At 37.6% G+C, this 15,313-nt stretch overlaps 1 protein-coding gene across 2 annotated transcripts in view; it reads left to right on the plus strand.

Annotated features, from left to right (window-relative positions):
- The window catches only part of STK38L (serine/threonine kinase 38 like), a 79,677-nt gene extending 71,748 nt beyond the window's left edge, over window positions 1-7,929 (plus strand). For both annotated transcript variants that reach the window (XM_028113189.2, XM_028113190.2), the window contains 8 exons: window positions 146-300; window positions 665-767; window positions 947-1,008; window positions 3,369-3,486; window positions 3,899-4,022; window positions 5,205-5,300; window positions 7,334-7,425; window positions 7,532-7,929. In XM_028113189.2, coding sequence (XP_027968990.1) covers window positions 146-300; window positions 665-767; window positions 947-1,008; window positions 3,369-3,486; window positions 3,899-4,022; window positions 5,205-5,300; window positions 7,334-7,425; window positions 7,532-7,659 — 878 coding nt within the window. In that variant the 3' untranslated portion in view covers window positions 7,660-7,929. The remainder of the gene's footprint in view (window positions 1-145; window positions 301-664; window positions 768-946; window positions 1,009-3,368; window positions 3,487-3,898; window positions 4,023-5,204; window positions 5,301-7,333; window positions 7,426-7,531) is intronic.
- The last annotated feature ends 7,384 nt before the right edge of the window (window positions 7,930-15,313 follow it).

Consider the following 15,313-nt stretch of genomic DNA (forward strand, 5'->3'; position numbering starts at 1 on the left):
CAATGACACTTTTTTTACTTGGCTCCAGAGATGGTTGGAGGTATACTGGGTGGGTCGCACAATGCAAAAATCAGGCATAGGTTGTATGAATACAGAGGAAGCTTGAGGTGTTTCTAATACATGATACTTGGTTTCCCTTATGTAGGTGACATGATGACATTGCTAATGAAGAAAGATACCTTGACAGAAGAGGAGACACAGTTCTACATTTCAGAGACTGTTCTAGCAATAGATGCAATCCACCAGTTGGGTTTCATCCATCGGGATATTAAACCAGACAACCTTTTATTGGATGCCAAGGTATGTGAAGAAACTGGTGAATTATTGGGTTGCTGATTCTTTAATGGAGTAATGGAGCTGATTTTGTGATTGAATGGACAACTACCATTTATATTATTGCTCAACTACGTGATGTCATAGAATGATGCGATGAGAGAAGACTCTGGAGTGAACTGACATCAAGGGAGGATGGCCGTCTTTATCTTCTTCCATTTTCTACTCGTAAAAATCGTCATCAAATATTTATAATTTTACTTATCACCTGTAGGAATTCTTATACTGCTAAGAGTTTTTATAATGATTGCATTTAAAAGAAGAATTTATAATTAGGCTTTTGTTTCAAAGTTAATATAATCTCTTGATTTTACTGGATTTTTTTTTTTAGGGTCATGTAAAATTATCTGATTTTGGTTTATGCACGGGATTAAAGAAAGCTCATAGGACTGAATTCTACAGAAACCTTACACACAACCCGCCAAGTGACTTCTGTAAGTCTGATTTTTTTTTCCTGGGTAACATAGTGTAGCCGGTTTAATGCAGTATTGTTGAGCACTGAAAGTTCTCTTCCTCTTCTCCTTAAACCAATGTATTTACGTGTATATTTGTGAATTTGTTTTTTGGTGGAGTTTTTTCCCTCATGATTACAATTCTCTCTTATTGAAATTAGCATTTCAGAACATGAACTCAAAGAGGAAAGCAGAAACATGGAAGAAGAACCGGAGACAGCTGGTAAGTTAGCCATGTCTTTAAGAAAGGTTGCCCTGGTTCTAAAATTTCATTGGCTTTGGTTGATCATTTCCTATCTTCACAATGATTAGTACTTACTTTGTAGCAGTGATAAAGCTGCTTCCTGGGTCACATAGTTCTTTTAGTTTGTAACCTTTCCTTGCCTGGAAAGTAAATGCTGATTTTTACTTCATGATTTAACTTTATAGCATTTTATGGCTCATACCTATGATTAAGTAATCTGTCTACTAGTAATTAGCACAATATAAAACTCACAGAGGTGAGTGTGATTGTAGTGAATGCCTTGTGTGTTCCATTTTTCATACTTGTTCTGAAACAACAAACGCCAGTCAGCATAAGTAAGGTGGTTGTGTGTTTCTAAGAACTTCTTCATGGACAAAGTAAATAGGAAGTTTGGCATGTTAACAGATAAAACAGAAACGGAAAGCAGACTTTACCACAGATAAATTTAACTACTCTTTTTAAGGACAGTGGGATAAAACTACTTTTGCCCCACACTATTTCTCCTTTATTACTTAGTGAATATAAGAATTGCTTGCCCCTTTCCCTCTTCCCTTTATCCTATTGCCTAGGTCCACGAACATTCTCAGGGTTAGGAATGTGCCTTTTGACTATGTTTTCCTGATCTCTTGTACAGCCCGGTACATACAGACACTATAAATACTTGTTAAATTCAACCAAGTGATGAAAGGGAAATTAATTCAGCATTCCCTCTGAGTACTGGGTGAGGTAAATAGACTGAAAGATAATAGTCTGATACACTCTCCAACCAAATAATAAGACCTTTGCATGGGTGAACTCATTCTGTCAATGGCCTGAGTAATTAACTGCAAGCTTCCTGTGCTTGTAAAACATTTCAGTGTTTTTAAAAGTTAAAAAAAAAAAAGTTTTAAAACTATGGAGCTATGAATTAATGACAAAAACTTCCTTCTACTTTTAAATGTGCCATTTTCAGATCAGATTTTACCACTGAGAGAAGAATTGCAGTATTTCCTACTTTTAAGGGGAAAAAATGAATACTGCTTAAAAATATGGTGGGAATTCGACTTACAGAGTATTCACAGGTGATTACTGCTGTCATGTTTTATATTCTTGTGGACATTATCATGACTTCTATCAATGTTTATTTACCAAGGGAGAAGTAGAGGGGATTCTTAGTATTTTGGGTAGGAAATCCTTTAGATCTTGTATCCCCCCCCCCAACTAAATGCCAATCAGCAACCTCCCACTCCCACCCCTCAGGTCCTTGAAATGACAAAGTCTGCTGGCACACATTTTCAAGTGGTCCCTAGCATGCTGCCTTAAATGAGAACTACTGCCTTAAAGAAATCATTTTTGTAAGATTTTATATGCATTAAGAATGAAATACTCCATTGCTTTCTAATGGATAAGCAGTGCCCGGGAATTAGGTTTATAATGAAAATACCTGACGTTTATATATACAGTAGGGTTGTAGTTTCTAAACCACATTCCTTTTCTTGTTTCATCCTCCTATCAACTGTGTTAGGACTATATTATTACTCCAGTTTTCTGTAAGCAGAAGCTGAGGCTCAGATGGGTTGAATCACTTGCCTGAGAACATGTTAGTTGTGAGTGGTGGACTCAGGCCCACTGGGTTCAACCTCTTTATTCTTTTTGAAATGGATTGTTAACCTTAAAAATAAAACAGTTATTTTACCAGCAAAAATGGGTTTATTCAGGAATAACAGAGAATTGCAATTTGGGACAGGCAAGCTGTGGCAAAACCATTGGCAACTCCAACAAAAAAGAAGAAAATTGGTATTTTAAGAGAAGAAGGAGGATTTGAAAGGAGCTGTTTTGAACAAAAGTCCATTGGAGAAAAGCAAGAGTTGAGGGTGGTGAAGGTCTCTCCTTGGCTGAGTTGCGGGGTAGTTGCTTTCTCATAGGAGATGCAGTGTACATCTTTCCCTGTTGGGGCCCATAATTGGTGATTCTTTCCCTGTTGATGATTCCTCTGTTGGGGTCTGCAATTGACAGCCCCTCCTGTAACTGACAGCGGGTAGTACAGTAGTGTAGCTCCCCCTTCTAGCATCCCGGGTCCATGTTAGTGAGCTGTCCTTTTATTAATTTTCACAGGATTTAGGGCTAAATATGTAAATAATTTAGTTGAGCTTCTTCGGTGGGGGGTCAGAAATCATATCTTAAATAACATATTATCTGACTTGGTACCTGTCACTAAGCTCTCTACATGATAAACATGCAAAACAATTATTAAATGAAAATTTAACAGCTGTATATATTGCTTTTTCCAGTAGTAAGCCATACTCAGATCGTTCAACATATATTTAAGAATGCTGGTTTGATAAGCTCTTCCTTTGCAGGCATATTCCACAGTTGGGACACCAGATTACATTGCTCCAGAAGTATTCATGCAGACTGGTTACAACAAATTGTGTGACTGGTGGTCTTTGGGAGTGATTATGTATGAAATGCTAATAGGTATGTCTTATCATTTGTTTATGTACATCCTATATAAATTTCGTGAGTGCCACTGATTGAACATATTACAGATCTCATGGGCTAAAATCACTGAGCTCTTTGACATCCCCCACTGTCAACAATGATAAATACCAGTGAGCTCTGTAGAGATTCAGGAAAAGGGTATTTAACCAGAACTTCCATGTGTCAAAATTGTATCTACATGGTCTTTCAGATAAACGGGGTGATGGTTTGAATCCTTTTATTTTATTGCCTTTATTAGCAATTTTATTATAAATTGATGAATGGTGACATTTTTTATTGTTGAATAGAGCACTTCTGGCTAATTCTCTTTTCCTATGGCACATACACAGTAGATAGAGTATATTTGATTATTAAGGATGATAAAACTTGTGTTTTATCTCATATGCAGGATATCCACCTTTCTGCTCTGAAACTCCTCAAGAAACATATAGAAAAGTGATGAACTGGAAAGAAACTTTGGTATTTCCTCCAGAGGTACCTATATCTGAGAAAGCCAAGGACTTAATTCTTAGGTTAGTGGTTAAATCCCTAGAGGAGTTTATGGTATTTTAAAATTTTACAGGTTATCTAAAAAGATCGAATTGCCCATTTTACTCTCGTGGGAGGAAAAGGGACCACCACTGAGCTATACAGTCAAAGAGATCAATAAAGAAAATGTGTTTTTTAAAAACTGCAAACAATTAAAAGGAAGCATGCAGTAAAAAAAAGTAAGAGTTAAGAAGAGGGAAGGTGTCTTGTATCATTTCAAAGGTCACTCCTGTTGATGCAACCATGCAATGACCCTATTTCATTAAAGAGAAAAGGGAAAATAAATTGTTAGTAGCAGTTCATATCACAAGTCTATCTATGAAATTGTTTCTAAGCAAAGGATTCCATTCTATTTCTCAACTAAGATGAAGTTTGGTATTGTTGTGAATGGCTGCAAGGAATATAAATTGGGACCACCTAGGAGAACAGCTAATTGATGGTATATTGTCAAAAATCTTTAAACTGTATATGACCTTTGACCCAGTGATTCTAGGAATTTTTTTTTTTTTAAGATTTTATTTATTTATTCATGAGAGACAGAGGGAGAGAGAGAGAAGCAGAGGAAGAAGCAGGCTCCCAAGGAGCAGGGAGCCCGATGCGGGACTCAATCCCAGGACCCTGGGATCATGACCTGAGCTGAAGGCAGACGCTTAACCATCTGAGCCACCCAGGCGCCCCAATTCTAGGAATTTTCTTATGCAGATAATTAGATGTGTGTAAAGATATAGGGAGAATATGTTTATCATATGTTTTTAGTAATGAACAATTGAAAACCAAGTGTTCAACAAGAGTGGACTGGCTAAATAAACTGTAATATTTCCACATGCAAATTTTAGAATATGAAGTTATAGAAAAATATACGATGACTTTGGGAAGTTTTCTCAGTATATTAAATGACAAGAATTGCCCTAAAACAGTAACTACTGTACTAACACGTATTTTAAAAAATTGCAATAAAAGACTTAAAGGAAATGGCTTGAAACTGTTTGCAGCGGCTCTCCCTGTACAGGGCAATTACAGAGGATTTCTGTTCTCTCCCACATTTCCCACAAGAAACAGAGCGGACTTTGGTAAACAGAAAAAAACGAAATGTTTGGGGAAAAAATGCAAATAGGGTACTTTAGATGTAATTTGCATATGATCCTTTCTCTGTTTCCATTTTCTAGATTTTGTATTGATTCTGAAAACAGAATTGGAAATAGTGGAGTAGAAGAAATAAAAGGTCATCCTTTTTTTGAAGGTGTAGACTGGGGGCACATCAGGTACGCTCGTAGGCTCTGGACGGGAGAGGTTTAAGTAAAAATGTTTGTTTTTTACTACGTTTAGCAATGAATTTGTCTTTGATTCTGCTAAATACAAGAAGTAACACTGTTACGATAAGCCCTCATGTTTGTCCTGTTCTATCATAATGTCTACTGTTCCTCTTTGTCCTATACCATCTCCTTTGTAAAGTCATAAGAAGACATAGTCTCTTTTTTAAACACTGTGGGAAAAGGGAATTGATGCAAGTAACTTTCAAGAATTTGCCTGTTGTTACTCGTAAGCACAACTACTTTGTCGTTGTTACCTGTAAGCATTGGCCTTTACTCAGTTTGTGACCAAAGTACCTTCAGTAGATCTGTGACAGTACTGAAACAAAACCGGCCGTGCTGTTTTCTCCCTCCCCTTTGCACTTAGAATAAAGTGAAGGCAGCGTAACTGCTTTCAGGACTGTGGGGTGTGGCTCTTCCCTCATCGGCCCCAGTGGCATCTTGTATGGCCCTTCCCACTCCTCCCACCTCAGGGCTTTACCATTTGCTCTTCATTCTGCCTGAAACGCTCTTCTCTCCCCACTCCTTCCTGTCCCCACTCCCGCCCCACCGTGCCAGCTCCTGTTCATCCTGCGAGACAGCTAATGGGTGACTCGCTCCACACAGGCCTTTACTGGAACTCCCACTGTGTGCCAGGCACTCGACCTGTTGTAATAGTAACTCATTTTTTTTTTTTTTGACCACTTATATGTCCAGCACTGTTCCAAGTAAGGGCTTTATGTGCATTTTTTCTCTCATCCTCATAATACACCTTAAAAAATAGGTACTATTATGATGTCTCTTTTACGAATGAGGAAGCTAAAGCACAGAGAAGTAATTTGCCTACAGTGCCACAGGTAGTAAATAATCTAGCTAGAATTTCTAACTAGAATTGGACCCCTGGGTGTCCTGGTTCTTAACTGCTATGCCGCATTATGCGGTATATACCTCATCTCATTGAACGGAACAACGATCCCCCACTTCTTACAGTTGGAAGGACGCTTAGAGCTCACTAGTGCAACCTCTTGCTTTGATAGTAAGGGAACAGTCTCAGAGCAGGGACTAGCCTGCCTAAGGTCATGCTGCTAGTTAATGACAGGAGATTCCATCTTAGGACACCAGAGTATATGGTTCTTGTCACTAAAGTAATATAAATTTATTAATTTACCACATTAAGTATAAATAAGTTGGAATGATTCTGAGAAAAATACTCAGGCTTTTAGATAACAGGCTTTGTTCACTTGTCACCTAATACATCCATTTAAGTGTATTTGTGAAAAAAATAGAAGCAATAAAAAATGGATAGCTTCTTTTAGCTATTTCTATTTTTAAACATTTTTAGCACGATAAGGTATTTTCATGACTGATTTTTTTTTAACCTAATCTCCCTGATTCCCTTAAAATTTATATGACAGAAGGTTTTGGATTTAGATTTCATTGCAAATGTGTAGTCCCTTTGCGCTCCTTAATTTCCCAAAGGGTTTTTTGTTTTTCAAGTGTCTTTATTTTTTAAAGTAATCTCTACACCCAGTGTGGGGCTCGAACTCATGACCCCGAGACCAAGAGTCAAATGCTCTACCGTCTGAGCCAGCCAGACGCCCCCCAGATGACTTTTAATTTATGGATCCTCTAGTAGAAGAATTCTGTTCCTGAGTTACTTAGCTAGGATCCAGTACCCACAATAGCCAGCATACATTACGTAATTATAAAATTGTTTGAACAAAATCTCTTCTGTTCTACTTTCCCTTTCATTAGCTCTTATTTTTCCCCTTTAAACAAAACAGCATGAGAAAGTCTGGGTACAAAGAAATAAAAATTCCAAGTAAATGGTCTTGTTTTCATAAAATATTATAGTCAACCATGACATCCACTTAACAGTCTTCAGGTCCACAATAAATTTCCTTGGCTCCTCTAATATCTATAGAACAGCAAGCAGAATTATTTTTGGAAAATTAAAGAGTTCAAGAAAATTTACCATGCTACAACTCAATCCTTTTTTTTTATAGGGAGAGGCCAGCAGCAATCCCTATAGAAATCAAAAGCATTGATGATACATCAAATTTTGATGACTTTCCTGAATCTGATATTTTACAACCAGGTAAGATCCTCTATGACACAGCTAACACTGTTCACCGTCTGTAAAGATGCCGACATGTTCACTAATGAAATTCCTTCGCTCTTGGTTAATTTTCCTGTCTTTCTAGTGCCAAACACCACAGAACCGGACTACAAATCCAAAGACTGGGTTTTTCTCAATTATACCTATAAAAGGTTCGAAGGGTTGACTCAGCGCGGCTCTATCCCCACCTACATGAAAGCTGGAAAATTATGAATAAAGATCACGTTCTCCCACAACCCAGAGAACTCAGGTAGCTGCATCACCAGGCTTGCTTGGCGTAGATAACAATACACTGAAATACTCCCGGAGACGGTGGTGCTTATGACTACAAGAGGAAATTCTACAGGACTAGGATTTCTAAGACTACTACAGGAATTGGTTGGCAGTGCCAGCTGGCTTTCTTTTTTTTTTAATATTTTTTTATTTTTGTTAACTTTATTATACGAAGGTACTGGAATAAAAGAAACGTACATCCCTTTGTAACTGCACTGCCTACACGCGTATTAAGGTCCATTCTGCCTGTGTGTGCTGTGGCTTTGTACTGTAACACCTCTGATCAATTCAGGAGAAACATATCATTTAAAGCAACATAGGCTAACCAGTAGGTAACGCTGCAGTATTGCTGTTTTACTGCAAATCTTATGGGTCTAGATAATCAAAAAAAAAGCCATCTTCCATAGTCGGTGTTAGAATACTTGCCCTACTGGTTTGGACATCTATAGAATGAATAGATAGGAAGACAATTTCTGTAATGGTTTTAAGAAATTTTAAAAAGGAAATACACTGGTTATTTAAAAAATAGAATTTATCATCATGTTATTTCACAAACTGCACAGTCGGGAGTGACAAGTTTATAATAGGGAGGAAGTTTAACATCTTCACTCAAGCACTCCACTAATATATTTACTTTGCATTCAGAAATACTGATGACCTTTATATACGTAGTCTGTATACTCATAGGGAGATGTACTGTATTATATAAAATGTAAAGTTGCTTTTCTTATGACGAAAGGACTTCTTTTTTAACAAGAGGACATGGCATTATTTTGATTTGATTATGGTGAGTTGAATTTAAGAAATGACCATGAAGGCTGCCTGTAGAACTGGTGTATTTTTATTAAACTATTTTTTTAAATGTCAAACTTCTGATCATGGAAATGGACTTGTAGAGAACAACGAGCTATCTACTTTGGTTTTCTAGAAAGTTGTTACATATCATGGCTGGTTAACTTTTCTTTCTTTTGGTGAAAATTTTTCCTTTGATAGTACTTGTATTATCGTGCCATTATTTTCTTACACTCCAAATGTACCAAAGATCCTGAACAGAGTGGATATTCACAATTGAGAATTTTCCTTTCCTGTGGGAATGCCATATTCAGACACGACAGATCTTTGATAGAGGTCAGCTTATTCAAGGGCAATATTCGTGTTCAGCCACATCACTGTGGTTAACGTACGTGGAATTACGGAAGTGAATGCAGGCGGAGGAGGGGGCGGGCATGGGGGAGGTTGTAATGAGGATGGGGGTGATGATGTCAGCATAAAATTCTTTAGCTGTTTCCTGAAGAATTAAGTCATCTTTTCTAGCTCAACATTTTATTCTGAAATGACTCTCTGAGGTTTTGGTTTCATAACTACTAGTTAAGGAACAATACTTTATCAAAGAATGGCCTAATGTTTGTCTTAACTGTTAATTGATAAAGAGTGTTTTAAAGATACAACAATTATAACCATGATCTGTGATCAAAATCGAAAGTGATGGTTTATTTGTAGCTATGTTCTTCTTAATGGGGAAGAACTGCCCAGGATCATTATGCAAATCTGCAGAAGCTTTTGTAAATGCTGCCACTAGGTAGCTCCACGATGTTTCAACAAGGCCATCCTGGTTGGTTGGTTGGTTGGTTGGTTGGTGGTTTTTCTCCCCCCTGTTCTCTCTCTTTTCTTCTTCTTTCCATTCTTTCTAGTATTTGTTTGGTACTTACTATGGGTTCATCTAATAGTTCATCTCCATTTTTCTCATTTGGATCATGTGGCTGAGTATCTAGGAGAGAGAACTATTAAAATTTTGGGGTTATCTCAATTTGACCAACTCTGGTTCTTCTAATTATAACTCCCTCTAATTTTAAAAAATCTGTAACTGCTGCTCAGTTTTATGAGATTTTCTCACCCCAACCTCATCCCCTCTTTTTAAAAAAAAAAAAAAAAAAAAAAAGGACTGTTTTGCTAGTGTGATAGTGAATGAGTAAGATAGGAGGAAACTGCATCATTCTCTAGTTATAATATGGTAATTATTCTAGTATAGAAAAATGTCATTAATTCAAGTTGACAGGGGTGGGGGGGTTCATATAATGGAACTGAATTACCTAAGTTTGCTTTTTAATCGAGTAAGAGGAGAGCATATTGGTTTTCATCTCCCTCATTTTTATTAGCAGGAGGAACTTGGAAATAGTTATGATTTCTTGGCAGTGGAAGGGCAGTTCTGGAAAGTTTACTTTGTTTAGAGTCTCATTTTTCCCTGGAGTTAACAGAGTGATTCACAATCTTTGGGGTTTCCTTCTCGTCACAAGCATTTCTTAAGTGCCTATCTAAAAGCAATTAAAGACTGTGTCTGCCCTTTGGAAGCTAAGAATTTGATTCATGATGCAAATTAGCCAGATAATTTGCAAAGTACTCTTGAGATTGAATTTTCTCTATTATACACTTACCATATTTCAGGTGAACCATTTAATTTAAAATGACAAAACCCTATCTAATCAACTGGGCATAATGACATTTTCTTTAAATTAGACTCTATTTTGAATTAAAGAGTTTTATTATAAACTGTGTGTTTTGGTTTTTCTAAGTATATAGAAAGCTTGTATAATTCAGATATATTGATTTCCAGATTTAATGTAGACTTTGACTTTTTTATTAAAAAAACCTTTGTATTAAAGCAAGTTACGTTATTTTTCTTTTATGCTTTTCTTACTAACATAGTTTAAATCTTTAAATTTATTGAAGCATAGTGCTATCTGAAAACAAGGAATTTCTTATAAATCAACCTTTTCTGAGTGAAATGGCTGATTTAATAAGCTAAGAGTTGAATGGAAAATAACATGTGGAAACTCCAAACTTCCTTTGGTTGCTAAGGCTTAAGATACGGTTTCATTTATTTCTATAATGGCATACTACTTCTGTTTTTAAAACATCTGTATATCTTAGTGTAAGTCTGTAAATTTAAAAATATTTTTAAATTCATTTATTTTTGATGTTTTATTGTAGACAACCTTTAGACAATCAAACAGTATCTACTGGTAAAAGAACCAGCTATCCATCTCTAAGTTAATGAGTTGAGATTTTAATCAGGAGAGAGGTCCCCTAGCAACTAAACACATTTGCTAGGAGGTGTTAAGTTTCAGAACATTCAGAACAACTGTTTTGTATAACGATGACGATTTCTTCTCGTCTTTATTTAACATTTATTTTCTCTTTAGAAGTGCACTTATTTCTGAAAAGTTTTAATGAAACACTTAGAACAAACATAAATACAAAACACTTGGGACTCCTAGATATATTTTAGATTTTTATGAAAAAAATGTGAGGGTATATTGCCACTTTAAGAAGAAATGAAGTAATAAAAATAGTTCTTAGTTATTTTTTAAAAAGCAATATAAATTATTCAGCAGTTGTCTAGAAAAAATCATCAGGCTGTCAAGTTCTGTGTTTAGTTACTGAATTTCAAAAAAATGTTTTGGTGGCATGAGGCCTTTTTCATTGAAGGTAAGAAAAGAATAAAAACTATGTTTATAATATTTCTGTTGGTGAGGTGTTTTGGTTTTATATTCAAGTTTCGAGACAGGTGTTATCCAAAACTCAAGAAAGACTCTTCTGTAAATATATGCAACCTTCACACTTAAATATCACATCAAGAATGCAATATTTGAAGTTTCAATTGTATTATGTTTAAACAATCAAGATAGTTGTACAGGTTTGTACATAACTACCCCAAAATCAATTTGCAAGCAGAATTGAAATTGAAAATGCCTCAGAATGGCATGGAAACTAGTAGTGAGAGTGGCCTAGGTACCCAGGTACCATTACGTCCTGTCCCGTGGCAGACACTGGTAAGCAGTCATGCTACTCTTTCCACCACGCTCAGAGGGGGCCAGTCAGAATCCTGCTCATCCTAGAGGTGTGCTCCTAACTGTTCCTGACTTACATCATCTCAATAATGCCATTGTTAAGACAAAACAGTGAAAGCACTGAATGTGAAAATTTGGACATTGGAGCAAACTTGGAGACTAAGTGCATCTTCTTTCAAGAGCATTTTCTGATAAAAAGAACTTACATGTATACAAAATGCTTTCACGTACACTATTCATTTTGGTTATTACCACTACTCTGAAATAAACATAATTATCCTCATTTTACAGATGATGAACGTGAGGCTGAGCATGAGTCACCCAGACACAGGTAATAAATTGCTCTTGAACCCAAGTCCAGTGCTCCTTTATTCCCCCCACATCATACAGCATGCTTCAGTGACAAATTGCCTCATGTGCTTCTACACCTCAGAAAAATACATGGGGAGCTAGTGGCAGATTTGTCACTTTGGGTACTTTGGACTGCAAGTGTCTGAAGACGCAAGTCAAGATGGCTTCAACAATAAGGAAAATGATTATCTCGTACAACATGAAGACACAAGATAGGGAGCTTCCAGGGTAGTCAACTTAGCAGCTCAAAAACAAGAACACAGGTTCTTTCCATTTTACTACTTTTGTCATCCTCGGAGTGTTAGCTTTGTCCCTTGTCTTGTTTTTCAGAGGGGCTAAATGGCTACAGAGACTCTAAGCATCAAGTCTTTCTACAACATGTAAGTCCCTAGAAACTACTTCTTGTGCACCCTCTTTTTTAAGATCAAGGAAGATCTTTTCTAGAAGCATTCTAAGCAAAGTAACCTCCACATTTTAATGGCCATGATTATGTCGTACATCCATTCCTACAACAGTACCTGGCCTGGGATGGACTTAAAACTAATCAGGATTCACATCCCTGGTACTAGGGGGAGGCTTACCTAAGCACACAGCCACCTGATACCAGAACCAGTTGGAGTTCTTTTAACAAGCTCCCAGGTAATCAAAAGGGTGCCACACATTTTTGTAGCAATGGTTCTTACCTTAAGCCACTATACCTGGATTTTCTTGCTGGTTCTCCCATTGCTATGTTTGAGCTGGAGGCTGATCCATCAACGTCCTTCCTGGCCCACCAAAAACAGGAGTACTAAGTACCACTGTGCTGGACCACAGCTCAGCTACTGCAATCCCAGTTTTCTTGTCCTTTGGAGAACCAAAAGTAGGGGTGGGTCTCTGGACCTCATACAGACAGAATAGATGTATGGCTCAATGACCAGAGTTTGGTCTGTTTAGTACTTTTGCCATCCCTCCCAACTCCTAATCATCTCTTCATTGATCCGTCTCCCCCACTGCTGTTACACCAGTAATAGAGACCCTCATCGATTTATTTCCCCAAGATCCAGCTAGGAGTGGGGTGGCCTAATTATTGGCTCAACTGCTTTGTCTAACTTGAGCAGATGGGCTTTGACTAATAGAAATCCAAACATTTCTCAGGTGAGATCGTGCTAACTACCACGATATTATCTTGGAATTGCTCTACTGTTCATATTAAGATGTTCCTTATCAAACTCTTAAGCATAGGATGACTTTTTTTTAAGATTATTTTTTATTTGGAGAAAGAGAGAGTGGGGGGGCGGGTAGGGGCAGAGGGAGAGGGAGAATCTCAGGCAGACTCCCTGCTGAGTGCAGAGCCCAACGCAGGGCTCAGTCTCACAACCCTGAGATCATGACTGGAGTCGAAACCAAGAGTCAGACGCTTAACTGAGCAACCCAGGTGTTCTAACATAGGATGACTTTAAGTCTCTACCAAAGGGGAAACCCATAACAGGAAAGGGAAACTGTCCTTTGCCTTTCTCGTCCTCTTGGGTAAGATAATCACGAACAGAACTTGAAGATCACTCCTGCCCAATTCCATACGATATGAGGAGGACTGAGGAGGACCTGGGTTACCATACTTGTTTTAAGAGTGTCCAAAACTTGAAAAAGTAAAAATTAGTTCAGCTTTTGAGACTTATACACACAAACAAATCTAAGGGAAAAATAACATTAAGCAGTAACTCCATATATAAAGAGATGTCTGCACAACCATTCCCTCGGGCTTGTCCTATGTTTGTTCCTTTTTGTATTTTTCTCAGAATTTTAGTTTATTGCTACTTCTGGCCTCTGGCTAGTGGAAATACCCAACTCACCCCCACAACAATCTAGGCTTAGGAAACCTGATTTTTGACAAGCTGAAGCAATATTTCCTAGAGTACTTAAAATGTCTCAAAATCAACTGATTTTGAAGTAGGGATTGAGAACTACTAGCTCATAATCTCTAGGGGTGGGTATGAAATTCTGTACATTATCATGCACATCCAACTTTGGGAACCACGGAGCTAAGGAGAAAAGGACACTGGCTGGACTCTTCCGAAATGAAATAATACCCACCTCATCAGTTGCTGTGAGAACGTCTATACGAAGTGACGGGGGCACAGCGGGTGCAGTACAAGTCAGTGCTATGGCAATGCCTGGCACATTGTATGCGCTCTAGAAATATGTGTGAACAAACGAATTAAATAACTGCATTTTTGGTGGGCAGCCCTACTTTCCATCTAAAGCTGATCTCAAAATGTTCTCATTTTTAATAAAAACATAACTCAAAAGCATTGAAAAGGAACGTAGCTTTACTAATTTTGTTATTTTCCAGGGAAATAATGTAAGAGGGTTTGCATTACACAGTGAAGTTCCCTTAATACCCTTTTAAGAGAACTTTCTCAACTTTCCACTCCCCGTTTACTCTCCCATGAGTAAACTCTCCTGCACTTACCTTCTCTGCATTCTCCCCCCCTTCATAAGGCAAGCTCAAGCTGATCTTCCCCATACCAGACACCTACTATAGGTCCATCTATTCATCCAAACTCATTTGACCTCCCTGTTTGTCCCAGCTGCGCTCCCACTCATCAACCTGCTTAGCAAAAACAAGGATCTTCCCCAGGATGGACCCCACCCCTATAGAATGGTGGGGGTGAAGGGACAGTGGCAGGGAAGAAGGGGTAGTTTTAAATATCAATAATTTAGTTATTTTCCCCAGTCCCTTAGGAGCTCATTAATGGGTAGTTATTTTTATATTTATGCATCACTGGAAATAGTATCTTCAATGTAACAGCACGCTGAAGCAGGTGGATTTTTTTTTTTTTTTTTTTTTTTTTTTGCCCTGGACCAACTAAAATATCTAACAGGTCTTAAGGAGCCCTCAAACTAAATTATATTGTTACAATCCCAGCAGGAAGTTGACAAGTATAGGAATTTATAGTTTTGAGGCAGTGGATACTAATTCCAGTACTGTTCTTGCCTGAGTACTTGGCAGTGAAGCAAAATTAGGAAACTAAGGTCACCCTGGGATTAGCAATGATTCCCGAAGAGCTACACTATCCCTTGGCTTTGGTGAGAAAAGGACATTGACCAGAAGGAAATAGATCATATGTTCTGCAAGTTATGTTTCAAATCACTTCTGTTACATTTTGCTCAAGGAGAAAATATTAGAAAATCACTGCCCGTAAATGAGAGATTACCTTCCTATCCATCTCTCAAGATACTGGTTTTCTATCTCTGTTTTATCCTATGAGGCACAATATAACTACTCTTTAAAAAAAAAAAAATCCTAGGAAGGAAAGCTCCAGAGCATAAAGAAAAAGTAGCAAGTAGAATTTAAACTTGAACATTAAGGGGGAAGGCATGTTAAGCTATGAGAGTGACTTGCCCCCGGAGAACCC

The sequence above is a fragment of the Eumetopias jubatus genome, unplaced genomic scaffold, assembly GCF_037043125.1.
Source record: "Eumetopias jubatus isolate StellerSeaLion01/CBP00866 unplaced genomic scaffold, mEumJub1_p1.0 scaffold_8, whole genome shotgun sequence".
Lineage (NCBI taxonomy): Eukaryota > Metazoa > Chordata > Mammalia > Carnivora > Otariidae > Eumetopias > Eumetopias jubatus.